General features: G+C 28.1%; 3 protein-coding genes across 8 annotated transcripts in view; 1 reads left to right on the top strand and 2 right to left on the bottom strand.

The window, feature by feature from the left end:
• The window catches only part of LOC139087742 (irregular chiasm C-roughest protein-like), a 114099-nt gene that overhangs the window by 82504 nt on the left and 3610 nt on the right, over positions 1–27985 (bottom strand). The gene's annotated exons all lie outside the window — the stretch shown is intronic.
• On the bottom strand, positions 28–3532 carry LOC139087896 (uncharacterized). Of its 2 annotated transcripts, XM_070636867.1 has the most exons (4): positions 3311–3532; positions 2422–2492; positions 984–2355; positions 28–682 (listed from the first exon to the last, which is right to left on the bottom strand). In XM_070636867.1, exons 1-4 carry the CDS (start codon positions 3360–3362, stop codon positions 381–383), a joined length of 1797 nt encoding a protein of 598 aa, XP_070492968.1. In that variant the 5' UTR covers positions 3363–3532; the 3' UTR covers positions 28–380. The 2 variants fall into 2 exon arrangements, with proteins under 2 accessions (XP_070492968.1, XP_070492967.1); XM_070636866.1 differs by having other exon boundaries at positions 984–2492.
• rst (irregular chiasm C-roughest) lies at positions 2922–27985 on the top strand. Of its 5 annotated transcripts, none has more exons than XM_070636862.1 (8): positions 14874–14891; positions 15378–15504; positions 23986–24458; positions 24530–25299; positions 25408–25831; positions 25906–26218; positions 26288–26640; positions 26708–27985. In XM_070636862.1, the coding sequence occupies exons 3-8, from the start codon at positions 24092–24094 to the stop codon at positions 27037–27039; spliced, it is 2559 nt and encodes an 852-aa protein (XP_070492963.1). In that variant the 5' UTR covers positions 14874–14891; positions 15378–15504; positions 23986–24091; the 3' UTR covers positions 27040–27985. The 5 variants fall into 5 exon arrangements, with proteins under 5 accessions (XP_070492964.1, XP_070492966.1, XP_070492963.1 ...); XM_070636861.1 differs by lacking the exon at positions 14874–14891 and adding an exon at positions 15206–15223; XM_070636863.1 differs by lacking the exons at positions 14874–14891; positions 15378–15504 and adding an exon at positions 2922–3054.

The raw sequence follows: 27985 nt of genomic DNA on the forward strand, positions 1-27985 counted from the left end.
TGAATGTCTAATTTTCACCAATAAAACTCAATTTGACCAATAATGTGAAATACTTTATTTGTAAATGTACAAAAATACAAAATACTAAGGAAACTCAGTGAATAATATAATATTTTGAATAGTTTATTTTAGTTTGAATTAAAGCATGCATAAAACAAAAATATTAAAATAAAGATAATTAAAGCATACATCTCTGTAATTCAACATATTCACAAAATCAAAGATTTTACTAACCACAAGTTAAGTTTTTTCTCGGAAAATTTAAATGTTAAAAAAGTTTTAAATAAAAGTGCCATTTTTTAAAAAGTAAAAAATGTTTATGAATATATCTAAGAGTCAATAAAAAATCATGCTTTATGAAATATTAAGATTTTATTTAATTAACCTAATGGAAAACCTAAGTTTAATGGAATTTTACTTATGTCAGCTCCATGAGGTATGGAGCCAGATGCACTAAAACTTTTACTTTCTGCAACACTAAATTGGAATCCATGTGGATGACCAAAAGATCCAGTGTTTGTTGATGCACTTGATGATGCTCCAGATCCACCAAAACTTCCAGAATTTGCAGAAGAACCGCTACTACTACTTGAATTACCGGAACCTCCTTGATTAAAACTACTAGACATTGACGATGAAGATGTTCCTTGTAAACCCCCGGGACCTGTAAATTGCTGAGTACCTGAAAAATAAATAATGATAGTCAGCTGAATAAATGAAAAATCAGTTATATATCTCGAGCAAAAACTTATTGCCCTCCCTTGAGCCAAAATAGAAAGATTTTCTCCAATTTTTTTTTTTGTTCTGTCGATTTTGCCGAACCTATTTTTCCAAATCGTCCATGAACCTTTCGATTTATTTCAAATAATCGATATATTTTCTCGCCGATTTTTTCCAGGTCGGATAAAAAAAGGCTTTATATGTTGGCTCAAGAGTGGTAAAAACTTTATTGCTAATAAATAAAGAAAATCAAAAAACCAAACCTGCATTTGTTTGTGATCCCGAAAGACTTCCATCTGTACCAATGTGAGTTGATTGACCTTGACTTGTTGACTGAGAGCCCATTACGCCACCTTCATTAAATTGAACAGTGTTAGTATTTGCTGCACTGTTTGATGTTCCAAATTGATTCTTGTTATGTGAAGAAGAACTTCCAAGAGTTTCAACACGCTCACGATCTTTTTCTTTAATAACATTTACATTTGTCCCAGCATTTGATAACTGTAAATTTCCTTGATTATCAAAATTAGCTGACTGACTTTGAGCAGCGTTTTGTTCTTTATAACCGTCAGCAGTATGTTGACTTGATTGCTGAGTATTTGCTGCTCCCAATTGACCAGATGAGCCATCATTAGCCAAATTAGCTGATATGCTTGATCCACCAGTATTTTGGAATGACCCTAATTCATTTTGAACATTTGACGAGTGAGTATTAGCTCCAGCATTTTGATTAAAACCTCCAGCTGTATTCTGGGCTTGTCCTTGTGCATTTGTAGCACTTCCACCTAATTGACTATTTGGTGGAGATGGGATTACTGGCTTATTGCCTGGTTTTTGAGGCCTGTTTGGAGGTGGTCTTAAATGTGCTGGCACGTATTCTGGTTCATTTGATGGAAAATGAAAACCTCCCTGTATAATTTTTCCAGCTACATCAACACCTTGTCTTAAAGCATTTATTCCCTGCCCTATGACTTTTTTACCGATTCCACCTAAGAATCTATTTTCTAGTTCAACTTCTTCTGTTTCAGGTTTATTTTTTGGATCAAGCTTTTCTTCTGTTTCCGGAATTATGAGTTCATCGTTACGTTTTTGCCTGGAAATAGGTTTTTCATCAACACGTACATCAAAATCGTAATCGTAGCCATCTTTATTTGGAGATTGAGTAGATACATGGTCTTGAGAATTTTTGTCAAGAATATTTAGCAACTCATCAAGGTCATCTCCATCAGTTCCTTGCTGAGGAGGATTGATAACCGGTGGATTTGGTCTATTAAGGTTACTTGGAGGTGGTATTGGTTTTTTATTTGGGTTGACTGGAGGAGGAGGAATCGGAATTTCTGGTCTAGCTGTAGGTTTTACAGTTGGTGCTACTGTTTGGACAGTAGGAATAGCATTTGGCTGAGTTTGACCATGATTGTGATGATGATGGTCATGAGGTGTTGGTCTATAAGACGGTCTTCCTCCCGGATTTCCATATTGTCCTTGATTTGGGTAGCCAAACTGTCCTGGATATTGTGGAGGAAATTGTCCTGGGTATTGTGAAGGAAACGATCCTGGTCGAAATACTTGTCCTAAAACATTATTTGCAACTTGATTTACAAACTGTGCACCTTGTTGTAAAAATCCACCAGCAATCTGTTGATAAGCTTGATATGGGTTAAAACCTATGGGATATTGGCCAGCGCCATAATTTCCACTCACAGTTCCTAGTTGAGGATTCCCTCCTTGTCCAAGAGGAAATAAGCCAGTGTTTTGACGTCCATATTGCGGTGCTAAAAAAATGGTTGTATGAATTTTTTAACTGTGTCTAAAATTTTAAATTCATTCGTTCTAGTTTTATTTCAATACATGTTTGTGTGTGTAAAAAAAATTTACTAAACAAAATTTAAATTCTTTGGGTCATCGAAAAAGTTATCATAAAATTACAAAAAAAATATGTGTATTGCCTTACTCGTCAGCGTTGTAAAATATACAGTATAATAAACAAATATTAGTTTTTTCATGTACAAATTTTATTCTAGAAGATTTAAAACAAAAGTTTTCATCACTTCTTGGAATTTATATTAAAACTTGATTTTTTTACTTCTGTTATCGTAATGTTAGCATAAATACTTCATGAAATTATTCATATTTAAGACTACCTTCGGAATTCCCACATTCACTTATGAGTTGTTAAAAAGCAAAAATTATTGGTCTTAACTTTTATTAATAATTATGTGATTTAAGTGATTGTATTTTCCTAATTATCTAAAGTTTTAAAAATATTCTACACGACTAAAATTGATTAGAAATATGATGATCTTATATATTTTTTTAACTATTAATAGACAAAAGGTAAGATAATTCTTCAAAAATTAGTTTGTTTAGTAAATTGATATTTTTTCATCAGTGTATTACGTTTCAATGCTATTTTCGATGTCTTGATTTTAAAACAGGTTTCAAGGTTATTAAAGTTCAACATTTTTGTGTTGTATTTAAAAATTTACAAATATACAACTCTTCAAATTTAACACATTTAATTAAATACATTTTTGTTAGTTTTTTTAAATATAAAAAATAATCAATAAACAATTCAATAAAAAAAATTTACCTGCAGTGACAAAACACAAAGTTAAAACTTTGAAAATTATTTTTTTCAACATTTTAGTTTATTAGAATTATAACTCCTTCCAAAACTTGTGCATATTATAAATAAAACTTGATTTAATATTTATTCCTTTTTTATCACAATTTTAGATTATTTCAGTGATGTATATGTATTTTTTTTGCACTTTGAATCTTAAACTTCTCTTTGGCGACTGAAGTTGAATATGAAAAAAATGAATAACTTATAAGCAACTGCTCAATCTTTTAGGAAGACTCTCTCAAACTGTACTCTTCAGAGCAAGAAATTTTCTGTCATATACTCATCTTTACTTTGTTAATACCAAGTTTATTACTTGATCAGTAAAAAATAAATTGAAAATTTCTAGATTTGAATAGTAAGAAAAATTCTCTTAAATAAATAATCAAACAAATTATTTCATACCAATGTAAAAATTTAAAAATATTTTGAAATTTAAAAATTCTTAAGTAGATAGTGACTTAACGAAAATGGTGAAAGTATTTTCTAATTATATGCGTATTTTGTACTAATTTGTGAAAACATAAAAATATCTTTTTTTAACTTTTGTGAAGTTCATTGCGAAGTCTTTTTTGTCATTTGGCCAATTCATAATTAAGTTATTTGAATTCTTTTGTCAAAATTACTGTCACTAAAAATCGAATATCATCCGAAATTAAAGGCAAATTTCACATAATAAACAAACAGATAGGTAGTCGAGACAATTTATGTAACCATTATCAAACTATTTTCCAAAGATTATTTGCTTGATTTTTAGGATGACATTAATTTTTTTGAGATTTTTTTTTCTAATCTGTGCAGATAAATACTTAATGAAAATTTAAAGCAAAATTCAAAGGGTTAAGAAAAATTTCGTGTGCTTTTTGTGCAAACATTAATCATTAAAATTTAATTAAATGGTCAAATTAATATCTTTTCACCATAATTGGTAGGGTTTTATTCTATGAGAAACTCTTAAATTGAATGTCATTTTTATCCAAGCAACCAGAAATTGCGCTAAAAATTATTACAATTCCTTAAGTTAATCGAGTTTTCAAAACCCAGAATCATTTTTCAATAACTCTAATCATAATCTTTATGTCAGAAGAACATATTTGCAACAAAAATAGATGCTCGTAAATTCATTCCATTTTTACTACATAAAATATTATTTTTTATTTTTTAGTTTAATAAATGTAACGTTTAATGATGGTAGTAATTGAAAATTATGTAGAGATTTTTACTGATGCTATTGTGAGTACTTGATAAAAGAATATAGAGAAAGTTAAAATTACACGATAAGAATGTGTTTTACGATGAATGTTAGATTTTTTTATGATAATAGCCGCGTCACATATTTTTATTCACTTTTTTGTTAACTGTAATAATTTCATTTTCTTAATTTACTTGAACTGCATCACCATAAATAAAGAGAAAATAATAATAACAAATATAACTTTAAGTTATAAGCATTTTCATAAATACAAATTATGAAAATAAAAATATTTATATGAACGGTGAACAACATAATTCCTTAGTTATTTTCCATAAAGCGCTTATGAAAATCATATTCAAATAGTTTTATTATGCATGAATAGAAGTACATTGTTATAGAATTATGCAAAAATATTTCAGCGTTCTTTTTGAATGTATTTTTTGTGAAGGAAAATTTCATATTCTATATTTGCAAAAATTATGCTTACAGAAGTGTGCATAAGCTTTATTAAATTCATGTCCATCAGGAAGGAAATTCTACATTTTTTCATATTCATAAATTTCATTGTTTGTTTTCATAAGCATTTATAAATTTTTGTTCACTTAATATATCCATTGAAAACTTTTCAGTTCTAATTTTCAAAAAAATACTTCATCAGTCTCAACTACACAAAACTTTTAATACGTAGTGTGATATTTTTTACATAATTAAACTTATATATTGATACGTAAAATGTCCACATGGTTTAAAAAAGTTTTAATTCATTTTTGCACTCAAAAAAACCATAAAACAAGGTAAAAAATTGGTAAAAAATTAATTGAATTAACTTATGTTTATTCATAAATTAAAATTCATTGAAGTTTTAATTATATTTTTAAACATTTTAATACTTTAATATCATAAGGAATTTAGCTCATTTTTTTGTTGTGATAAATTTATGCTTTCAATTAACATTCTCTCACATATATTACTTTTCATGTAATTATATTAGATATATTAAATTCTTATATAGAACTTCCATTTTGTATACATTCGTTTTTTTTTTACCTTTTTTACTATCTGAGAAGTGATGTAACGTGTAGGAAGTAATGTTATTGTCATGAAAGGTTATAAAAAATGGATAATAAATTTTTACACATAATGTTATTAGATTGCTCCTTATAAAGCTTATTCAGTAAATTTTATTTTCTTTCCACGCTCAATAGCTTTGAGATATTTTCATGCTCTTTCAACAAGAAAAAAGAACAATTAGGAGAGAGGAAGGAAAGATGTGAACGAGGAAATTTTAATTTCTTTTTTATGAATAAAAATTCCTTAAAAATTAAGAAAATAAAATTTTCGTTTCAAAACTTATCATCAACAGATTTTGATAGTTTAGAATATCAAATTCAAACGTAATAAAAATTAAAGCTTGTCAAGGTATGACTATTTTCTTCTTACAATACTTAAGCTTAAGCTTTTTTTAATTAATTTTCCATTTGTTCGCTGTTTTTGTATTTTAGCCTTATGAGACCAAAAAATCTAATTATAAAACGTGTATTATCATAATTCAGTGTCAAAACAAACTTTTTTCAGTATCACACTATTTCTAGTAGACTCAGTTAAAGATAATACGAGGAAAATTAGCAAAATTAAAAAGAAAAAACTATTTTGACACAATATGTTCTTTGCTTAGTTATGCTTCGTGCTTAATTAGATATGCAAATTTATATCAAGCACAATCAAAATGATTATGCATTAGCTTTTGATGAGATCTCTATATTATAAAAAAAAAAAAAAATACAAAAGACCTCGTGATATTGATCGAGGGACTTAAGCGCATTTTTGTCCCAGCGATCAGTATTTGATTAATACATATTAGTTTTCCTACCAAAAACACAGATTCAGGTCACTTTAAGACCTAAAAAACAAGATCCAGTAAGATCCAGGTCACTTCCAGACCCAAAAAACAAGATCCATTTAACTTCCATATTCACAAAAACATGATCCAGTAGGAAAGAGGTCACTTCTAGACTCACAAAAACAAGATCCAGGTCACTTATAATATATATGCAGCCAGTAAAAATACAATTCTAATCTAATGACAAATATTTTTGCAAAAATTATCTGGGCTTAGACGAAAAAAAAGTTCCATTTACTAATATCTCTTAAAACTTTAAAAAAAGACTTCTGTTAAATAATCTGAGTACCAAAACACATAAAGGCAATATAAATACAGCCTCTAGTTCTATTCCAGTTCATTAATTAACAAATTAAGCTATTAATTTTAATTTTTTTCGAATTTTTGTGAATATTTTTGTTGTTGTAAACACAGAAAAATTTGTATGAAAAAATTCAAAATTTTCTTAACGTTTTTACAAAAAATCATTAATTTAACTACTTTAAACCAGTTTTTGACTAACTTTTGATATTTTGCATTGTAGAGCATTGAAAAATGAACAAGTACGACTAATTTTTGTATCTTAGAACTCATTATTCATAAAATTTCAAGCATTTTTGTCCAAAAATTCAGATTGTGTAACAAATTTTCAGTGTCAGAAATCGAGTTTGTTTTTCAAATTTCGGCTTAATTATTTAACATATTATATATCAAAATGTTCGTTTTTTAGAACTATACAAGATAGACTATTTAAGTATTACCCTAAATATCCAGGAAAAGAGAAAAAAGCCAATTACATCACATTTCTGACACTGAATTTTCGAACGACTAAGCCCATCTATGTATATTGTGTAGTGAAATTAAAATTAAAAAAAAAAAAAATCTTTAACTCGCTGGAGTCGAACCTGAGTCGTTATTGACAATCTCAGTAATGCAACTGCAAGGCAATTTCTCTGAGAAATATTTGGTTCATCACAACGACATAGCAATCAATATACCGTTACAAGATCTTGTTAACATTACAACTAAGACAGTATATATGAATATAGCAAATTGAGAATAATTACGGTACAGAATAATATTTCCAGATCAAAATCTACAGTATGCATCAATCAAAACTTGTTTTCAATACAAAAAAACGGTGTGAAAATATCAAATGACATGTTTGGCAAAAACTCAATATATTTTTATGATTATATTTTTAACAATTTAGCATCATCATTTTAAAATTAAAAAGAAAAAATTTTCTGTTAAACTACCCAAATGATCAAGAAAATCGCAGTAATATTTGTTCAATTTTAAATTTGAATTATTCCTGAAGATGACAATTAATAAAGGTCGAAATAATTATCGAATTTTAAAAGTTATAAAAACATAATAAAAAGGATTGTAGTTCCTAAAATATTGTTAATAGTTCTTATTTTCTATTCGAAATCACTCACTATTTTACTAAAAAAACATTTTAATCTGCAAGATCAACGCAAAATAATTAAATTAGTCAACCTCAATTTCACTTGTGAAAAGATAGGATTGAAAAGAAAGAAATGTTTGATTTATGTCAAATAAGATATTGCATAAAAGCAATCAAAGAGCACGACATCCAATTAATTGTACACACAATTGAAGCGAGCGGGACAAAAAAAGTATATACATACGAAACACAATATGAGATAAATTGAAAACAATTGATTTTTTAAATGGTCTTGCAAGCATTAAATGGAGAAGCAGCAGAATGGAATTTTAAAGGAAGATGAAATCAGAGAGAAAGGTAAACACCATCATGCTTCACAGAGCGCGAAATCACTTGTTAAACGCATGATGTGTTGTGATACTTTTCATTCTCCGAGAAATGAATTATGCAAAAATAAAATAAACTAGAACAGACGTGGTCACTGGTGATCGATTCTCATTTTGCGCGTCCAGAATTAAAAGGATCATTAAAGAACCCAAAACCGATAATACAAACTAAAAAATGGTTCGTCATTCATGACTCTAATCTAATTTCTATATTCACATCGTTTTCACGTGGAAAACTTCCGGTCAAACTAAGCATAATGGCAAATTATGTTCTATTGCAAAAAGTTTGTGCCTGGAATTCCACATCATAATCAAAAACAGATTTGAAATTGGTTAAGACATTGCTGAGAAAATCGAAAAATTCACTTTCTGTAAGCAAGCAAACAAGTTAATAATCTAGAAATCTCAATAACGAGACATCGTCGAGACTTGTGTTTTTTTTTGCATACGATACGTGTTGCTCTATAGAAGAACTGATTAGATTTTGGTCATGGCAGGAACAGCCATTGCTTATAAAATAGCAAAATACTTTCGGTTTATTACAAAATTTCAAAAAAAAAATAGTTACCGAGATTTTTGAAATCTCAAACATGTGCAAAGCGAAGCTTGGCCTACCCACTGGAGCCTGATCCCTAAGCATGTGCCAAGCGAAGCTTGGTCTATCCGCTGGAGCTTGATCCCTCAAATAGATGCTCGCAATTTTTTGCTTACACTTTGTTTTGAAATCAAAAAATCATTAATTGCGGGCAATTTCACAGATTGATTGAATTCAGAAAAATATTGTTTAACTCTGTCTCTAATATTGGCGTTTTTAGAAAATTAAATTTATTAAAATTTCAAACTTTAACTAATCAAATAATGTCAGAAACATTAGAGTTATCTTTTTTTAGCTAATTAATGTTTTTGTTGTCACCAATTTACCATTTATAATTACAGCAAAAACCGAAATCAAAATTCAGAACGATTTTGTGGATTTACGTTGCTTTGAAAAAAATTGCATAAAATTTCAATATTAAGTTTACTTAAAGTATTGTGGGCATGTTTGGCTGGCTAAAGATATAACAAATAGAAAATTACATCATATAAGTACGGTAAAGTTTTATAAAACAGTCTTAAAAGTTAAAAATTCTACTCCTGAAGTCAAAATTCAACCCTGTGTATCCAAGCAATAGGCATTTAAAAATAAAATATCTCAATAATTAAGCCATAACAACACCTGAGAATTAGAGAAAATGATAGATCTCAACGTTTTACATAAACTTGTGCCATCACAAGAACTATAAATTTTTCTAATTAAGAGAAATATTAACTCAAAATCAAAATTTTTGGAAAATTTTATATAAGGAATCGCCCTTATAGTATTTATGCATTGATTTTAAACTTCTAAATGACCGATAATCCAATAACTAGATAGAACTAAACTTAGGGCGGCCATCTGCTGTATTTTTGCCGGGACACTGCTTTTCACCCTTGCTGCTGTGTCCCGACAAAGCCTCAAAATGTCCCGATTTTTCAAAAAATCAAAAATACCATACAAATTGCAGAATTTTTGACAAATTTTGGACATGTTCGTTTTAGATACAGACTGAAAATATCTTTTTCGGAATTTCAATTACTTTCTGCACTTTTTTGCAAGTTAGTAACGTAATTTAACTAGTTCTTTCAATATTAAGACTTAATCCCAATAGTGCCGAATTCAGAAATGTCCCGATTTTTTCCAAAAGTGTCCCGATTTTTTGCGAAAATCCTCTGGCCACACTAACTAAGCTATTAAAAAAAACCAGAGCTCTCTAAATTGTGTAGTTTTCGAGATCTTGCGTTCCAATCAAACGAACGGCCGAACAAAGTGTCTTATTAAGGTACCTAAAACAAGCGAAAAAATAAACCTCCAATTCTTTGTTGATCATTTAATCATATATATTTCATATATTTTCTATTATACTATATGATTTTATTAGAACTCGCCAAGACTAACAATTTGGTACCAAATTTATGCACTTTTGATGTACTTGATTCCTTTGCTAGATCCATTTAAATCACCGTTACTGACGAACAATTTTAGGGATTTCCCAATTTGGGCTTACAAAGCCAATTATGACTTTCTTTGCGTGCCAGCTAATTTATATACTTTAGTACTCAACTGGATTCTGAATGTTTTGATACAGTGACTAGAACTAGACTGAAGCAGGGGGATGAGTTGTTAACGAAACTATTCAACATCGCAATGGAAGGAATTTGTAGAAGAGCAAAGCTTCAATTAACTGGCACAATATACTACAAATCGTCGCAACCACTAGCATATGCAGACGATATCGACATTGTTGGACGGAATATTCGATCCATCACAGACTCGTACTCCAAGCTAGAACGAGAAGCTGTTAAGTTGGGATTGCATGAAACGAGGAAAAAACCAAAATATTACTGGTTGCTGCTTCAGCAAGAACCAAGATAATGCCTCAATACTTAAAGTGACAACTGGTAACTTTCTAGATGGAAAGAGATCTCGAGGTAGACCAATAGAGTTGCCATAAATTTGAATTTTTTCAACGAAATTTAATGAAATAAAATTGAACTAATATTTAGACAAAAATTGATTAAATGAATTAAATTATGTGCGATAATCGAATTCAATCAAAGGTAATGGAATAGATTTAGTGATTGTTTTCAAACCAAATTTTTGTTGCATTCACTCAAATTGTTTAATAATATTTGAATTATGAATATCAGGAACCCGGTAATCAGCTCGATTTTCCTAAACCGAAATCCCGGGATTGAAGTTTCGGTATTACGGTATTGAGAAATTCTTAGGATTTTCAATTTTTTTATTCAATATTCAAATTTAAAATTGATTTATTTTTTTTACAAAAAAAGTTTAGCCTTAACTTAAAATTTTCATTAGCATACTTTATAATTCAAAATTGAAAATTTTGACTAAAAAAAACGTTTAAAAATCTTTATTATCACACATTATCCAATATCTCGGGATTGAGATTTTGAATAACGGTCCTTATTTGTTTAAAATACTGGTATTCAATACCAGTATTGCATACATTTTAATACCGGTATTGAAAATCTTAGTCGGGATTATCCCCGAATATGAAAGCCTGATATCTGTCTTTATATATGAATCAATATAAGTTTAAAAATTATTTAAAATAAATGTATAGAATTCAGTTTGTGAATTAGATTTATTTTTAAATGGAAATTCTACCTTAATTTAATTAAAATTTAGTTAGTTCCAGTTCTTTTGAGCATAATTTGATATCGGAGTTTGAGTAAATTATAATATCAGTATTGATACCGGGGTCCCGGGATTGAAATCCCTAATCATCTTGTATGGAAACGTAAAGATGTATGAAATACAGTAGAAAAGTATAATTGGTTCCCTCGCGATTTTCTTTGCCGATTCAAATATGATAAGTGAATGTAATAATATGTGGGGTGCATTAGAGCATCAATTCTATTACTCACGGGTGTATAATAAAGAATCACTTCATGTGTAAAATATTTCAAAATAAAATGAATGAAAGAGGACCTACATATATAAAGTTTAACAATACAAAAAATCAAAAAAGATTACTCGGGAATAAAAATTAGGTAAGAAAATTTTTGTTATAGCTAGATTGGCCATCTCTACATTTTTCCCTGGAATTGTTTCGGTTATTTTTTAGATATGTACCTTGTTCTAAAAGCTACTGAATATGTTTAAGTTTTATAAAATTTTCAATTTTTTTGAATAAATTTAAATATATTTGTTAGAAATGATTCTTCATTATTTCATCATTCATATTTTTGTAACAAATTTATTGAATCATCCCTCTTAAATCTGTACCTATATATAGTTAGAAAACTGCGCTCATAAATTATCTAGTTCTACTTTCAATGTTTCTGTCTATCGTTTTCTATCTTTATTACACTTCACTTTTGGGTTCGATGAGTTCAATGACATAAAAAAGAACTTAACATTTTCATTTACTATGTTTATGTTATCGAATGAACATCACATTACATTCCATTTTTTCACAGTTTCTTCTCAAGTGTCACAATGAAATTTTTCTTAAATAGAAAAGGAAATTCCAACCCTCAACAGTTTCTAGACTTACTTATGTACTGTACATTTGTACATGCAGGAAAATGTATGTTTTGTGTTTTTCTCGTCGTCTAATTTCTTCCCTTTAATAAACGCAATATATGACGGAAATAATTTCTATTCTTTTTCTTTACATAAACTATCTTGTAATGTAATATGAGAATTAATTATTTAAAAAAATCATCTATCCTTAATTTCTCAGAATATCTATGTATATCATATATATATATATGATTGTTTTTATTAATGTTTTGAATACTCAAATTTAGAGTTTTGAATGAGTTTAAATTTATCAATTCCATTAAAATATTATGAAAGTTATCCAACTTCTATGCTTTCCCGAAATCCCGGTCCCGAAACTTTTCCGAGACCGGGACGGGATCGGGACGTGACCGGGAAATCCCGGGATTTCCCGAAACAAAATTTGTGCTAAAAAGTACAATATTTTAATGTTTTTTAAGTGTTTTTAAGCTTAATATGTAATTTTAAAAATTTAATAATGGTTTTAAATTATCAGAACTCTTGAACTTGACTAGTTTTAAATGATTTTAAAATAGAATAACACTAAAGAAATTCTGAATTTAACTATCATATTCACCGTTTATACGATTATGATGAAACTAATCTTAGTTATGAGTAATAATCTCTAACTTATGTAATCAATTAAAAAATCATTGAAACTTTGAATTTTTGAAAAACCTCAAATTAGCTTGAAATCGATATAATGACTGAAGGGCCCAGCCTTATGAGCTGGAGGCACTGCGATTTTAAATCTGTTGTACCACACCCTTTAGACCTACAGTTTATAGTGGGATCTGAACCACTTGCAAGCTCTGCACATTGCAAAGACACGAGTACGTCATAAGACCTGATGTACCCTGCAATGTACCTAGTTACAATTCGTGTGCGCAAGATTTCGTAATGAAAGTCATCCAAATACTAGTATATCCTTGTATACCTAGCAGTGGAGACACATTGTGTGCCAAAGACCTCAAAACTCCACCCAACACACGAACCGAGCTTCATAACTAGAACGGTGAAATGGAAAAAGAGCTTCGAAAATTAGACATGGCCTGGGATTGAACCCAGGACCTTTGGCACGTAAGGCCAACGCTCTACCATTTAGGCCACTGATGCCATTTCACCGTCTCGCGATAGGTCTCGATAGTTTATTTAAAAGGGTTTGCTTGATTTGAGTTTGTAATATTAGCCACTGCAATTCAGAACAAATATCAGAAGACCAAAATAAATTTTAAATTTTTAATTCAAAAACATTCAAAATACGAATTTATAACTCCATATTTCTCATGTTTTTTGATAAAATTTAATAATTTATTTTATTTTAAATTTTTGATTACAAATTAAACATTTTTAATTTTTATTTTTTTTTATTTTGTTAAGAGTTTATAAGAAAATTTTTAAAAGCTGGTCCCGCGGGATCAGTCCCGGAAGATTTTCGGGACTCGGGACGGGACAGTCCCGGGATTTCCCGGTCCCGGTCCCGGTATCGGGAAAGCATACCAACTTCTATTTATAAAATAATTTAATTTTTTATTTTGAGCTAAGCTTAGCAAATTTTATATAAATCCTAATAAATTTGAAATCTTAGATCTTAAGAGAATACTAAATTAGAATATACAAAAACCAGAAGTTTAAACATAACTAGACTTTTTTCAATACCATTGTTGATTGTTATTCTTATGAGTTCTCTTGATTATTTCTCTCATTTTTTTCCAACCTTAATTTTATACTTTTTATTGTTTTTTACTCAAGTTGTAAAATTATCCTCTACTGTATGTAAGAAACGTATCAATAAAATAAAGTAAAAAAAAAAACAATCTTCGTACGCTCTACGACGATATGACACGCGCCGCTTCGGATAATTTTCGGGTTTTTTCCGTAAGAGAACTTGCTCAAATTTACGTTTCTCTCTTTAATATTTCTCATTTGTATGAAAAATTTAACATGAAAAGAGATTCTGTGCTTAGTCGTCTTTTTACAGTCCTATCGTGATCATATATGAAGAAGTTTTTCTAGCCTTTAAGCCAATAAATTTAAGATAATGTGTTTAAACTAAATAAAAGTAAGCATTAAATAGACAATAGAAGATTCGACGTATTAAAAAAGTATTTATATTTGTGAAATATTTGGGATACATGTGGATTGAGTGAAATTTTTCATGAAAACGATTAAAAAAGGCAAAAAAAAACACATTTCTCAAGATTTTTTTAGAAATAAATAAAACAATATTCAACAAAAATCGTTAAAAAGTATTTTCAGATATTTAGAACAATAATATGACAAAATAAAGAAAAAAAGTAATTTCCGCTCTTGGTGTAAAAAAAATTAAAAGAAAAATTTATCTGCATATGTATTAGTAAAGAAAAACATTAAAGTTTTTTTTTGCATATTCCTTTTCTTGTTCATACTATCTGAGGAATGAAAAAAAAATAACTTAAAGAAACATTTTTGTTTATTTATAAAACACATTAAAAATATATAAAAAATAATAAATATAAATTTTAGTGTATGCAAGCAAACGAATTTCATAAATTTCCTCAAAAAGCGTTAAACAACAAAGTGAGATGTAAATTGTGTTTTCAATATGTGTGTACGATAGCTTGAAAGAAAGAAATTTTTTGAAATTTTACACATACGAGAAAAAAATTGTGTCTGTGACAATGATACAGAAAGATATTTTGTTTCAAATGTATTCATCAAACCCAGAAATTTTTAATTGAATGCCAGATAATTGAAATATTATAAATTAATATTAGTTGAAATAAAAGATAAACAACAAAAAATAACTTTTGATATTAGATCGTCAGTGATAAATAGTACAAAAAAGATAATACCTAATTCATAAATATACTAAAACTTAAGTGAAAGTTTATTCGCAGCAAATTTGCATAGTTTGATGTTCGCGTTTTTTGTGATTTCAGTATTTTATGCTTCTTTTCCCCTGTCCTCTTTCGTCGTAACATAAAAAATAACACAAATTTGTACCTGTGTTGTGTATCAATTTAATGAAATATTTATATATATATATATATATATAAATATATAAAAAAAGTGTATAAAAGAGAAGGAAAGGAATTGTTGTCATTACTCACACCCCCTTAAAACAGCAAAGTTTTTTCACATAACGAGGAGGAAAAATAATTTAAAAACCAGGGTGAAAGGAAGATATTTACCAAAAGGTGAGTCTTTATTTTATGTAGAGGTCAAAAGCATTGAGCAGCAACAAAATTGTTTATTCTAATTTGTTTCTGACAATAATATACATTGCTCATGTTGCCTTCTGTGCGAGAAAAAAATAAAAATGAAAAAGATTGTGCAAAATTAAGAAAGACGATATAGACAGAGAAAAAGGGAACGATATTTTATACTTCGCTGAAAATATATATTAAAAATAAATACAACGTATATAATATGAGTACCCAGCAAAAATTGTTTATTTTGCACAAAAGATAAAATGAAAAATTTACCTACTGCAATAAGTATTGGAAAAAGAAATTTTATCTGAGCACATTAAGTCAAATGGAAAAAAAATTAGAGAAAAAGAAGGAAAGACATACACGGTTAATATAAGATGGAAAGAGACAATACAAGTAATGCTAGTGCAAACAGAAGCGACTTTAGCAAAATTGAAGCCTTAATAATGTTTTTTTTTTTTTTTTTTAATTTAAAAAATCTACAACATATAGCATTGTTTGAATCGAATTGCTATATTATTGAATGAAACTCAACAATTATTATGCAAATAAGATTTTTTTTTTTTCAAAAATCATGCACAGAAAAAATGAAAATTTCTTCATTGATGCGTATTAAGAAGTTTACCTATAAGAATAATAATTTTTTCTCGCATGTCTTTTTTAGCAGAATTAGATAACGTTGAGGCTGTTCAGAGATGTAGGCGAAAAAAGCAATAAATATGAAAAGCCTTCCAATCTGTCAATCATACATGAGAGTTTCTTTGTATGGATTCACTTTTCATCAACCCCTTCTTCCTCTTAGCTTTTGCTGAAAACGTAATCAAAAGCTAACAGGCACAGTGTCTGCCTATAACTCTTAATATATGAATGAGGTATGAGGTTTTTGCACATGATTGGAAAGATATTTGAAATGTACTGTTCGTTTTCCTTATCATACACATTTATTTTCAATTTCGTTTTATCAATCAATAAATTGATTAATTCTAATGCTTTTTTAATATACATCGTTAATACTTTTTTTTTTTTGGAGTTGTTCTTTTTTGATACAAAATTTTGGATAATTTATTTATTTTTGGATTTTTTTTAAACTTGAAAGTTTATAAAATTACGAAATTTATTATTTAGATTATCCACACATAATCCTTATTGGTAAATCAGTTATCTCCAATCATACAAACTACAATTGTATTCTTCGATTTTTAAAAAATTAATCCAAATACGAAATCAATGAATCATGCAAAAAAAGTAAAAATAATAATTTTGCGATAACTTATTGTAACATTTTTTTTTTTTGGTTTCTAATTATATATTATTCACCGTAATTTGAAGCGTTGTTTAATTTAAATTGAACTTTACGATCTTGGTAGTTACTGGATGATTAGTATACAAAATTGTATTGCCAATATCTTTTGGCTCTTATTATTGCTTGGACAAATGTCGAAACAACCATATTTTGACTAAATTTCCATGTTCGAGACCGAAAACAATCATTTTTCGTAGGTTTAAAATTTTTACATAATTTAAACACACAAAAAAACGGCTTGAAATTTCTTATGGTGTAAAAAAAAATTAATATTGAAGAATGCACACATACAGAAAAAAAAAAATAATCTAAATACAAAAAGAAATGTATATTTAGTAAAGGGGAGTTTTTCCTGAAATTGAAAAAGGAATTCCCCTATTTGTATGACTCATAACTTTGTCATTTCCCAAATTTATGCTCATTAATAATTGTGTGAGTAATGCATGTTTTGAAGGTAACGTGTACCTACAGTTTTGTATATCCAAGATTTACCACATGATATTTATAATAGTATTTTTTTTTTCTTCAAATTTTCCTTGTAAAAGCACGAACAAATGTACAATTATTATATATTTTTGAACGATAGTTTCGTTTTAGGCTAATCTAAAATCTATCTATCTAATCCATTTAAATGGTTTTTATTTTAGTAACGAGCAATTACGTTCGTTGGTAACATTTTTGACAAAAATTTAATGATTTTAGTTTGAAGAGTTTTGTGAAAAAGTAAATTTAGTCTGATTTTTTTTTGTAGAATTGACCTTAAAAAGTACAAATAATTTTTAATAGTTTTAAATTAGATACAATATTTATTTTTTAATTAACAGACTTGACAACGGTACTATCAAAATTTTAATTATCATTCATCCGATAATAATCAATACTTTTTCTGTTCGCTTTAAATTGTATCATATGTCGGAATTGTTCCGTTCTTCTCATTTTCTTAATATGTAAATTGTTAAACAGTTTTTAGTTTTTTTTGTTTTAATTATCACTTGTAAATTTCATAAGCAAGCATGCTTTGTTTAGCACTTCACAGTTAAAGGAAACTGATTTAGGGTTTATATTTAACTCTAAACGATTTTAAGTAACAGTATGTATTTGAGTGCTTCTATTTTGTTCAAATAAATAATATAAATATATTTTTTAAATAAAGAATCCGTCAACGATGTTATATATATATTAAATAATTTTGATTTTTTACTTTTTTTTAAAAATACATTCATATTCATTCATCATCATCACAAATTTTCTTCGAAATCATTTTTCATAATAAATTGGGATATGCTCATCAACAACTCATTTAAATAAGTGACGATTAATTGGTTTAAAACCATATTTCAATTTTTATGAACAAATTACGAATCAATTCAAAATTTGTTGAACCAACTAAAAATCTCTTCATACTGTTCAACTGCTTTATGTTTGGAACAAACTACAATGTTATAATATCGATGATAATGATGAAAAACAATATAATATGTAAACAAAAAATAATCTTTATCCTGTTGAAAGATTTTTCCTACTCAACATCAATATTATCTTCTGTACACATTTTGTTTCGCATGTATAACTAATGTTATATACTTTGTAAGCACAAAATATTTCACATTCAATCTTCATTCTAATTTTGTTTACTCTCCTCCGTTGTACTTGTTCCGCATACACTTTCTTTTCTTAAAAATGAAATTTTCGTTTGACAGCGACAAATGCGACAAAGATAAAATAATTTGATGAGTCATTTTAGTTTCAGCCATTACCCCTCGAAATTATTATATTGAATTTTTATTATGTTATGACTAGGGAACTTCTGAATTGCTTATTTTTCTTTCTAATGACATTATCGCAGAGGCAGGACTTTTTGACAGGAAATTCTTATAATACTTAAAAAAAAAAAATATTGAAAACTATTAAATCAGACCTTGTGAATTGAACTTTAATACTTTAACTTTTTTAGCTTTACCGTCTACAAAAATGGAAGAACTCTTATCTTATGAAAAACAAGATTAGTTTTATTAAATTGAAAAAAAAAATCTATTCTGTTCAAATCTGTAATTACCCTTCAAAGAAAAACCTCGAGAAAATTTTTTCTTGCTCTTAATGTATATAATACGAAAAGTTTAAGCAAAAACTAAATAACAGAATTTAAAAAAAAAAAAATTAAGCTATATACGTATATTAAAAACAGTTGAAAATGTTACAAATTTTAACATAACATTTATATATTATAAAACATATATAAAGGCAAAATAGACGCCCACACACATGTTACTCGCCACATTCCACAAGGTGAGCCAACTTTATATCTTTTCAAGTTTTTTTTTCTCTCTTTAGCTTCGCTATTGTTATTGTTGTTGTTTTTTCGTGGATTAAAATAAAACGGCGCGAAAAAGCTGCTGCCAAACTCTTAATTTGAAGGCATTCATATGTCAATAATTGACTAGTATGGCGACTGATTTTCGCCTCAAGCTATGAATATAAAAGAGTAAATAACAAAGCATATGAATAAATAGCTCTTAACAAAAATCTATGTCTCTACCATATAACTGAACAATGTTAAATATAGGAGAAGTCTTGTAAAATTGATTTTTAAAATAAATTTGAGTTTAAGATAAAAAAAAATATGAGTTACCCATAGTAAATTATTCTAATAAAGCTGGAAAAAAAGTGTTTGATAATACATATGAATTAAAATTTTTAACGTTTATATTATAATATTTTTCCTTAAAACTTTCAAATATTTTTGCTCGCATTTAAATGAAATCGTATAATATTCAAAAAATAAAAATAAGAACCATGCCGTTGTGACATTTTTGTAATCAATAGCATATTGAAATGAGGTGTTCAGAGAAAACACTTTTCTTAATTTTTTTCACATTAACAGTAAAATAAGTCACAAATTTTGAAGGGACAATCCGAGTTTTGCTCCTTTTTTTTTAATTTTTAAGTGCTAGTTGGGAATTTGGAAAACATTAATTCAACAATCTACTTAAAGAAATGTTTAACAAATTAAAAAAAAGTTGTACTATAGGTGAATTTATAGTTAAAAAAAAAATAATTGTATGAAACTAAAAGCATAAAATTTGGCTTAATATTTGATATCAATTAGCGAATGTCTTTGCATTTTGCTTACAAATCCTTACAAAATATCAATAAATTGTTAGTTTTTTATTTAACTCAAACATCATCTTGACATTTGTTAAACAATTGATTTCCATTCATAATAGTATAATTACATAATATAAACAATTACAAATGAAATAGAATACAAACATATCATACTTTAATTTGCTCCTTTTGAGAATAGTATTGTTAGAGAAGTTAAAACAGGTTTCGTGTAAACCTTAAAGCATTAAAAAATTATCATCTTTATTTTTCTTATTATTTTATTATTATGAAAATTCAAAATCAACGTTCGCTGCTTTTGAATTCAACTTTTCCTTTTAAATTGTAGAAGTAAGAGCAAAAGCGACAAAAAAATTGAAGAAAAAAATCAAGTTACTAAATGAGGTTAAAAAGATACATGAAAGAGAATCAGAAAAACGAAAAGCACTTGATCCTTTCTGCTTTTTGATTGGCTGAGATGTGCAGGTGGTCACGCGTTACTATGTTTTACTGATGATGTTGCAAAAATCACCGTTTCACGACTTAATATCAATGCGATTTTTATGTACTGCTTTTTGCGTGAAGGCTTCTTTTAATAAGCATTGCATTCAGTATTTTTCTTCGTTATGGACATCATACAAGTAATTTAATACATCATGTTTTGCGTTACACTTAATAAGTATAAAAAAATATAAGTATTAACGTATCCTCCGATACAAGTATATATGTATAAGGTAAGCAGACTGATAAATGCAGAAAATGTTAATTACTTTGGAAGAATTATTACAATACAACATTTATCATTTTTTATTTTTTCTGATTTTAATAATTCTTTATATTGCTATGTGTGTGTTTCTTTTTTGTAAAATAGCTGTTTGACTAAGAACGAAATTGTTGAATTTTTTTGAAAAATTGAAGCTTATAACTTAGCTTCTAAAAGTATTATAACTAGTTTACATTGAAGAAAATTAAATATATATATCCAGCACATATATGCATTATTGTACAAGATTTAATATAATTTTACAGTATAAAGAAAAGTACCAAAGTACACATAATAAGACTGCTGCTGCTAATGTCTCTGCTTTCTGATACTTGCTGTGGTTTAAATTTTCTGACTACATATCGAGAGCATAATGCTTTGCCTTTTTATTTTGTTAGTAAAAATAAGATTCCTGCATAGTTGGTAAGAAAATGAGAATATATATTTGAGGTTTTCTTATGTCATCTTTCTTTATAAATTTTTATGTGCACTGATGCATTTACTGTATATGATACGAATTATACGAAGCGACATTCTAGACTTGTCTTTTAATTATTTTTTACCTCACCAATATTATGAAAATGACAGCTATCAAAGAACTCTCTGAGATTTATTAAACAGAAATATTTCTAAACTTTATTTATAAAAAAAAAGAAAATACTATTGAGTTTCTTCAACGCAAAATTTACTTCAATTGAAAAATTAAAATGCAAAGTACATTTCTCACGCATGCGTATATTTTCTTAATACAATTTTAACTTACAACAGTAGTAGCCAAACACTTAAGCTTAACTGAATTAAAGTAGTATATTTTATTTTATTTTCAAACATGAAAATGTGGAAAATGATGATTTTAAGTAAAAAAGAAAAAAAAAACGAACTACGAAAAATCTTATTGAAAATAATAACATACCCTCACAGAGGTTTTTAATTTTGACCGTTGAATGAATTTGAATATGAAAAATGCCATTTTGCTTAGTTTCCACGGAAAATCCAAATACCTAGTTTTTCGATCTAATCAAATTCATCATATTCTCACGTGAATGCGGTGTGAATATAATAAATATTTAAACATTTGCCGAACGTTTCCTTTATTTTCAATTTTTTTTTACAAAATTAAACATATAAATTTCTTATCTCGTGGAGCATCAAAAAATTTAAATAATTTATCATGATTCTGGAATAATTTTTAATTCAGTAATCAAAACAAGAAATTAAAAGGATAATTAAAATAATTAAAGGAGTATTCGACCTTATCGAGCGACTTCAGTGCATTTTTGTCCAAATCTTGAAAAATCTTTCAAAAATACGCCAAAAATTTAGAAGTGTGTAGTTTGTATATTCTCCTTGCATAAAGGAATGCTATTAAAACCGTACATTTGATTTCCATATTCATCGTTCTTCTTCCAAATTGACATCAACAAGAAGAACATTACAGATTTTGTCCATAGTTGAAAACAAACAAAGCACGTTGCTGCTACAAGAGTAAACTCAAACTGTTTTTTTCGTTTTGTTCCATCAATGCCTCTAAAGTTGTCCGTAGCCTAAGATGTGAAAATTTCCACAAAAAAGCTTTTGCTAGATTTTTTTTTTGAATTAGATAAATTTTCATATATTTACAATGAAGTAACCAAACGTTATTAACCATATCCATATGTAAAAATATGCAAAGGATCGTAGCGCCTTTAAAAACATATATTTAAATCTTTTCCTATATAAATTTGAGTAAAATAAAGCACATATAAATATTTTATAAATTACAGAAGTACTAATAAAATGATTATGACTTTTATACTCAAATTATATACAATTTATCTAACATTTTCAATCATTGTAAAAATCACGAAGTTATCTTGTTTTATATTTCATCTTTAAAACGATTTAATGTTTATAAAAGGGCTTAGACGAAAAAACAGTTCCATTTTCTAAAATCACTCAAAATTTTAAAAAACGACTTCTGTTAAATAATCTAAGTATCAAAACACAAAAAGGCAACATAAATACAGCCTCTAGTTCTATTCCAGTTCAATTATTAACAAATTAAGCTATTAATTTTAATTTTTTTCGAATTTTTGTGAATATTTTTGTTGTTGTAAACTCCGAAAAATTTGTATGAAAAAATTCAAAATTTTCTTAAAGTTATTACAAAAAATCATTAATTTACCTACTTTAAACTAGTTTTTGACTAACTTTTGATATTTCACAACGTAGAGCATTGAAAAATGAACAAGTACGACTAATTTTTGTATCTTAGAACTCATTATTCATAAAATTTCAAGCATTTTTGTCGAAAAATTCGGATTAAGTAACAAATTTTCAGTGTCAGAAGTCGAGTTTGTTTTTGAAATTTTGGCTTAATTATAATGTTTTATTAAACATATTATACGTCAAAATGTTCGTTTTCAAAAACTTAACAGGATAAGCTATTTAAATATTACCATAAATATCCAGGAAAAGAGAAAAAAGCGAATTACATCACATTTCTGACACTGAATTTTCGAACGACTAAGCCCAAAATAATCTAGTTCATTTTTCCTTCTGTCATTTTGTTCTAAACTACGATCATTTTTTACAAACTTCTGATTTTTCTCTTAGAAAATTGGTAAAAAACCCAATAGAACATTCGTAGACAATAATTTGAACAACTATAAAACTTACCCCTTTTACTTTTTTGATTCGTGCACTTGAATGCACTTAACTAACTTTCATGTTTTGTGGTGTTTTATAAGCATTAACAGAACAGAACTTCATGTACTTTATACAAACTTATCAAAAATCTGTAAAATACTTGAAAGAACATGTATGTTGCGTGACTTTGTAAAATTCAATCATTAGTTTAAATGAAAATTGTCTATTAAATACATCTTTTCTAGTTGTGTTGTATTTTCAAAAGTTAAAAATTACTATTAGAAAACTGCAATATTAGGTCAGATTATAATTCAAAAAAAAAAAATTGTAATTAGAAATGTAATGTTCATATTTTTGTTATTCCTTTTCATTTTAAAATACACCTGCTTCACATTCTCACGGTTTAATTTTTGCAGAATCTTTTTCAAATATAAATAACTCTGCAATTCATGGTTTTTTAAATAAAGCTCAAATATGAGAATGAACACATTAAAGACAAAACCAGATTGTACTCACAACTCGGTATAAAAACATTTATATAAATTGTAATATAGATCCTTATAGACACAAAAAAAAAATCTAATTTTATTTGGATCAAATATTTTAGTATTTTCTTTTAAAGCTGAAATATGTTAATTTTAATATGATTTCTAATGTTTTATATTTACAGAAATGGAAGAGTAATGATAGTTTCGTCAGAGGTCCTCATTTTCAAAATTAAAGTAAAATAGAAATGCTTTAAGTCATTCTAATCAACGTATCCGTGATACTTCAAAATGCTTTTAATTACTCGTGTCTTAATTTTTATATTACAATCAACACTTTTAATAAATGTAACTGTCGCCGCACGTCAAACCAATGTGGGGAGTCATGAGCGATTTGGACAAAGGTTTGCAATGGAACCACAAGATCAAACTGCGATTGTTGGTTCACGTGTAACATTGCCATGTCGTGTTGTGGCGAAAGTAGGAAATATTCAATGGACAAAAGATAGCTTTGGACTTGGAGAACATCGGAATCTAAGCGGATATGATCGTTACTCTATGGTTGGTAGTGACGAGGAAGGAGACTTCTCACTTGATATTTTTCCTGTGATGTTAGATGACGATGCCAAATATCAATGTCAAGTTGGTCCTGCCAAGAGTGAGCATTTACAACAAATTTATTATTCATTTTTTTATGATATATACGTTTTTTCTTTTTTATTTATTCAGGGCAACAAGGTTTGCGATCACGTTTTGCAAAGTTAACTATTCTTGTACCACCAGATAATCCAAAAATTACACAAGGGAGTCATATTTTAACGACAGAGGATCGTGAAATTGAATTAGAATGTATCTCAAAAGGTGGAAAACCACCTGCAGAAATAACATGGATCGACGGTCATGGGAATGTAATCCAAGAAGGGATTGAATATATGAGTCAACAAATGGAAAATTCAAAATTATTTGAAGCGCGATCGATATTAAAATTTACACCGAAAAAGGATCATCATAACACAACGATTTCATGCCAAGCACAAAATACTGCAGATCGAACGTATAAATCTGCGAAAGTTAAAGTTGATGTTAAATTTGCACCTAAAGTAATAGTCTCAGTAGTGAGTAATACTCTTGGAAACGGGAGAATTCCTGAGGGAGCTGAAGTCCGATTTGCATGTCATGCAGAAGCTAATCCAAATGAGGTTTCCTTCAAATGGTATATAAATGATGAAGTGATTATTGGAGATCAATCAACAGAGTTGATTATACCGTCAATTAATCGCACTTTACATGATTCCATTGTAAAATGTGAGGTAACAAATAATGTTGGAAAAAGTGAAGATAGTGAGACTCTAGATATAAGCTATGCACCAGTTTTTCGAACAAGGCCCCAATCAGTTGAAGCTGATTTGGGACAAACCGTAGTGCTTTCTTGCGAAGTTGATGGTAATCCAACGCCCGAAATAGTTTGGATTTTTGCCGGCCACGATCGGGTAAGAAAGGTTCGATTATATTTATTTTTTTATTTGCAAAAAAAAATATATAAAGGCTCAAATTTTGTATACATATATGAAAAACCATAGCTTTTAAAAAAATATTTATCATTATAGGTTGTTAGCACATCATCTAATCTCACAGTAGTAGTAACTGAAGATACAATCGGTGGATATTTTTGCAAGGCAACAGTTCCAGGTTATGCAGATATCATAGAGCAAGCAACAATATATTTAAAGGGATTCCCAACGATTACATCAACACGTCGTCAATTTGGTACGCTTGGTGAGAGTACTCAAATTGAATGTGTTGCATTTTCCATACCTAAGGCACGATTTGTTATTTGGTCGTATAAAGGACATGACATTAATAATTCAAGCAATGAATTTCAAATACAGGAAGATACATTACCGTTTGGAGTTAAATCAACGTTATTAATAAAACGAAGCGAATTAAAACATTTTGGAGTTTATAACTGTACTGTAATTAATGAATATGGATCAGATATACTTGATATTGAATTAAATTTGGAAAATAAATGTAAGCGTTTTGGACCAATTACTTACACTCCATTGTAACTTAAAAATTAAACATTTTCATCTTTGTACTTTTAGACAATTCGCAGTTATTTTTTGTGTGCTTTGGTGCAGCTCTATCGTTCATAGTTTTGATAATATTAATACTCATATGGCTGATGTGCACAAAAAAGACTCAAAAAAAGCTTCCACCAGCCGATGTCATTCCAAATGATCATCATAATTATAATGGAAAATGTAAGGAGAGTGATTGCTCGTCCAATAAAAGTGACATAAAAATAAATAGAGAAAATGAATATCTTGAAACTTGTTCAGCACACGATCTATGTTCAACCAAAATTCCTCTGAATACATTTGGATCATCTTTGTCAAGTGCTCTTCCTGATTTCCGGTATTTACAATATTTAATTTTCGTGAGATAAAATTTAATAGCTGTTTTTTTCTGCCTTTGATTCCTTAGTTATTCCGGTGATTTTACCGATTCATTTGGTCAATTACAGACAACTAAATTAGGTTGCAATAACAATGGATATATTCCCTATGTTGATTACAATCGTGACTATACCCCACCGCCAAGCTTAACATTAAGTAATTCTTTAAAACCAGTATTAACGAGCTCGAGTTTATCAAATCATTTGGTGATTGGCACATCAACAGCGACACCGACCATTACGTCAGCTTCAATTGTAGGAATAACAACAGGTTCAATAACAAATGGTACTTATAGTTTAACGAGAAATCGACCATTAGAGAGACTTTTAAATAACACTTTACCAAATAGTACATCTTCTACACTTTCGAATGGACTGATTAGTAAGTATTTAGTAAATATATTGAATTTGTACCCTTTTTTAAGAAAAATGTTATTCTTTATTTTTAGATCAATCTCTACTAAACATTGATCCTCGATATTCAGCAACGTATGGAAATCCGTATTTGAAGCAGCATTCGCAGTTGATTGGGCCATTAAATACGGCTAATCTTGCAATAACACCAGCTCCGCCACCTTATTCAAATTCTAGGGGAAGCAATTGTAATAGCAGCTTTTCGTCGACAACAACGATATCAAATATTAATGGTGGGGGAAGTATTGTAGGCATTGGCACGACCGCATTGACAACCTGCACCAATGGACAAACAACAAGTTCATCGGGAAAATTTATTACTTCATCAACATCACCAAAAGTTGGAAGCCTAGCTACACATGTTTAATTTTTTGCTTTACATACAATTAAGCAAGTAAATCCTATAAATCTAACTGATGAAAAAAATTTGACTGAGAATAAATAGTGTCATTAATTCTTTATAAACTACTGATTGTATATGTTTATATACAAATACAGATAATAAAAACCCCGTATAATGTGAGTGTGATCACATTAATTTTTTACATATAATCAAAATAGAGAAAAAATTAGTTTTACAATAAAAGCCTAAGGTAGATCATACTATTAATAAAATAAAGAAGAAACAATCATAGGCATCTGAAATGTGATTTCATCACTGAAACTTTTTTTTTTATTTAATATGCTGAATTTGAAAAAGAATTAAGTTTTTAGCTTATTATAATAAAAGTGGCCTTACACTAAAGCGTGAAAAAGTTCATTTGGTTTTACCATGCATAAAAATTAAATCAATTTGATTAATCTGTGCAGTAAATTAGAAGAAAAAAAAATCATTTATCTGCTTACTTAAATTTATATTAACTAATTTTCATTTTAAAAGATCAAATTAATCAATATGAAAGTTTTATTTCTTAATGCAATATTTTTTAAGTTAAAAATTGTAATGAAAAGATCTCTGATACTCAATTTTAATTCAGTTATTTAAAACGTAAGCCTCCTGTCTAGTTTAAAAGTAGTTAAAAAAGTGTCAAGCCAAATAAGATTTAATTTGAAAGTCAACGAAATCGACAAATAATGTTCCAAAACAATAAGATACTTTTTCTAAAATGAATGTGCAAAAACTTTTATAGAAAATTAAGATTGATAGAATTAGAAAATGTAATCTATTTGATAGAAAATGCTCTGCTGCTTTAAATAAAACATAATATTATAAGGAATAAATATTTTTAGGATGCCTGAGCTATAGTAGAAAAAAAAAACATTTGAAATTCAAGAGATCTAGAGATTTAATATTTAATTAAAAAAAAAAAGTC

This window comes from Chironomus tepperi, unplaced genomic scaffold, assembly GCF_022539635.2.
Source record: "Chironomus tepperi strain 1889 unplaced genomic scaffold, CSIRO-AGI_Ctep_v1 contig_137, whole genome shotgun sequence".
NCBI lineage: Eukaryota > Metazoa > Arthropoda > Insecta > Diptera > Chironomidae > Chironomus > Chironomus tepperi.

What these genes read in the sequence shown, in the direction of transcription:
- rst (XM_070636863.1), top strand. Translation starts at nt 24,092, where the DNA reads ATGCTTTTAATTACTCGTGTCTTAATTTTTATATTACAATCAACACTT. An exon ending in AGTGCTCTTCCTGATTTCCG is followed by an intron (nt 26,219 to 26,287) that starts GTATTTACAATA and finishes TTGATTCCTTAG; the next exon opens with TTATTCCGGTGATTTTACCG. An exon ending in ACTTTCGAATGGACTGATTA is followed by an intron (nt 26,641 to 26,707) that starts GTAAGTATTTAG and finishes CTTTATTTTTAG; the next exon opens with ATCAATCTCTACTAAACATT.
- LOC139087896 (XM_070636866.1), bottom strand. Translation starts at nt 3,362, where the DNA reads ATGTTGAAAAAAATAATTTTCAAAGTTTTAACTTTGTGTTTTGTCACT. An exon ending in TTTGTGTTTTGTCACTGCAG is followed by an intron (nt 2,493 to 3,310) that starts GTAAATTTTTTT and finishes CCATTTTTTTAG; the next exon opens with CACCGCAATATGGACGTCAA. An exon ending in GGGATCACAAACAAATGCAG is followed by an intron (nt 683 to 983) that starts GTTTGGTTTTTT and finishes TTTATTTTTCAG; the next exon opens with GTACTCAGCAATTTACAGGT.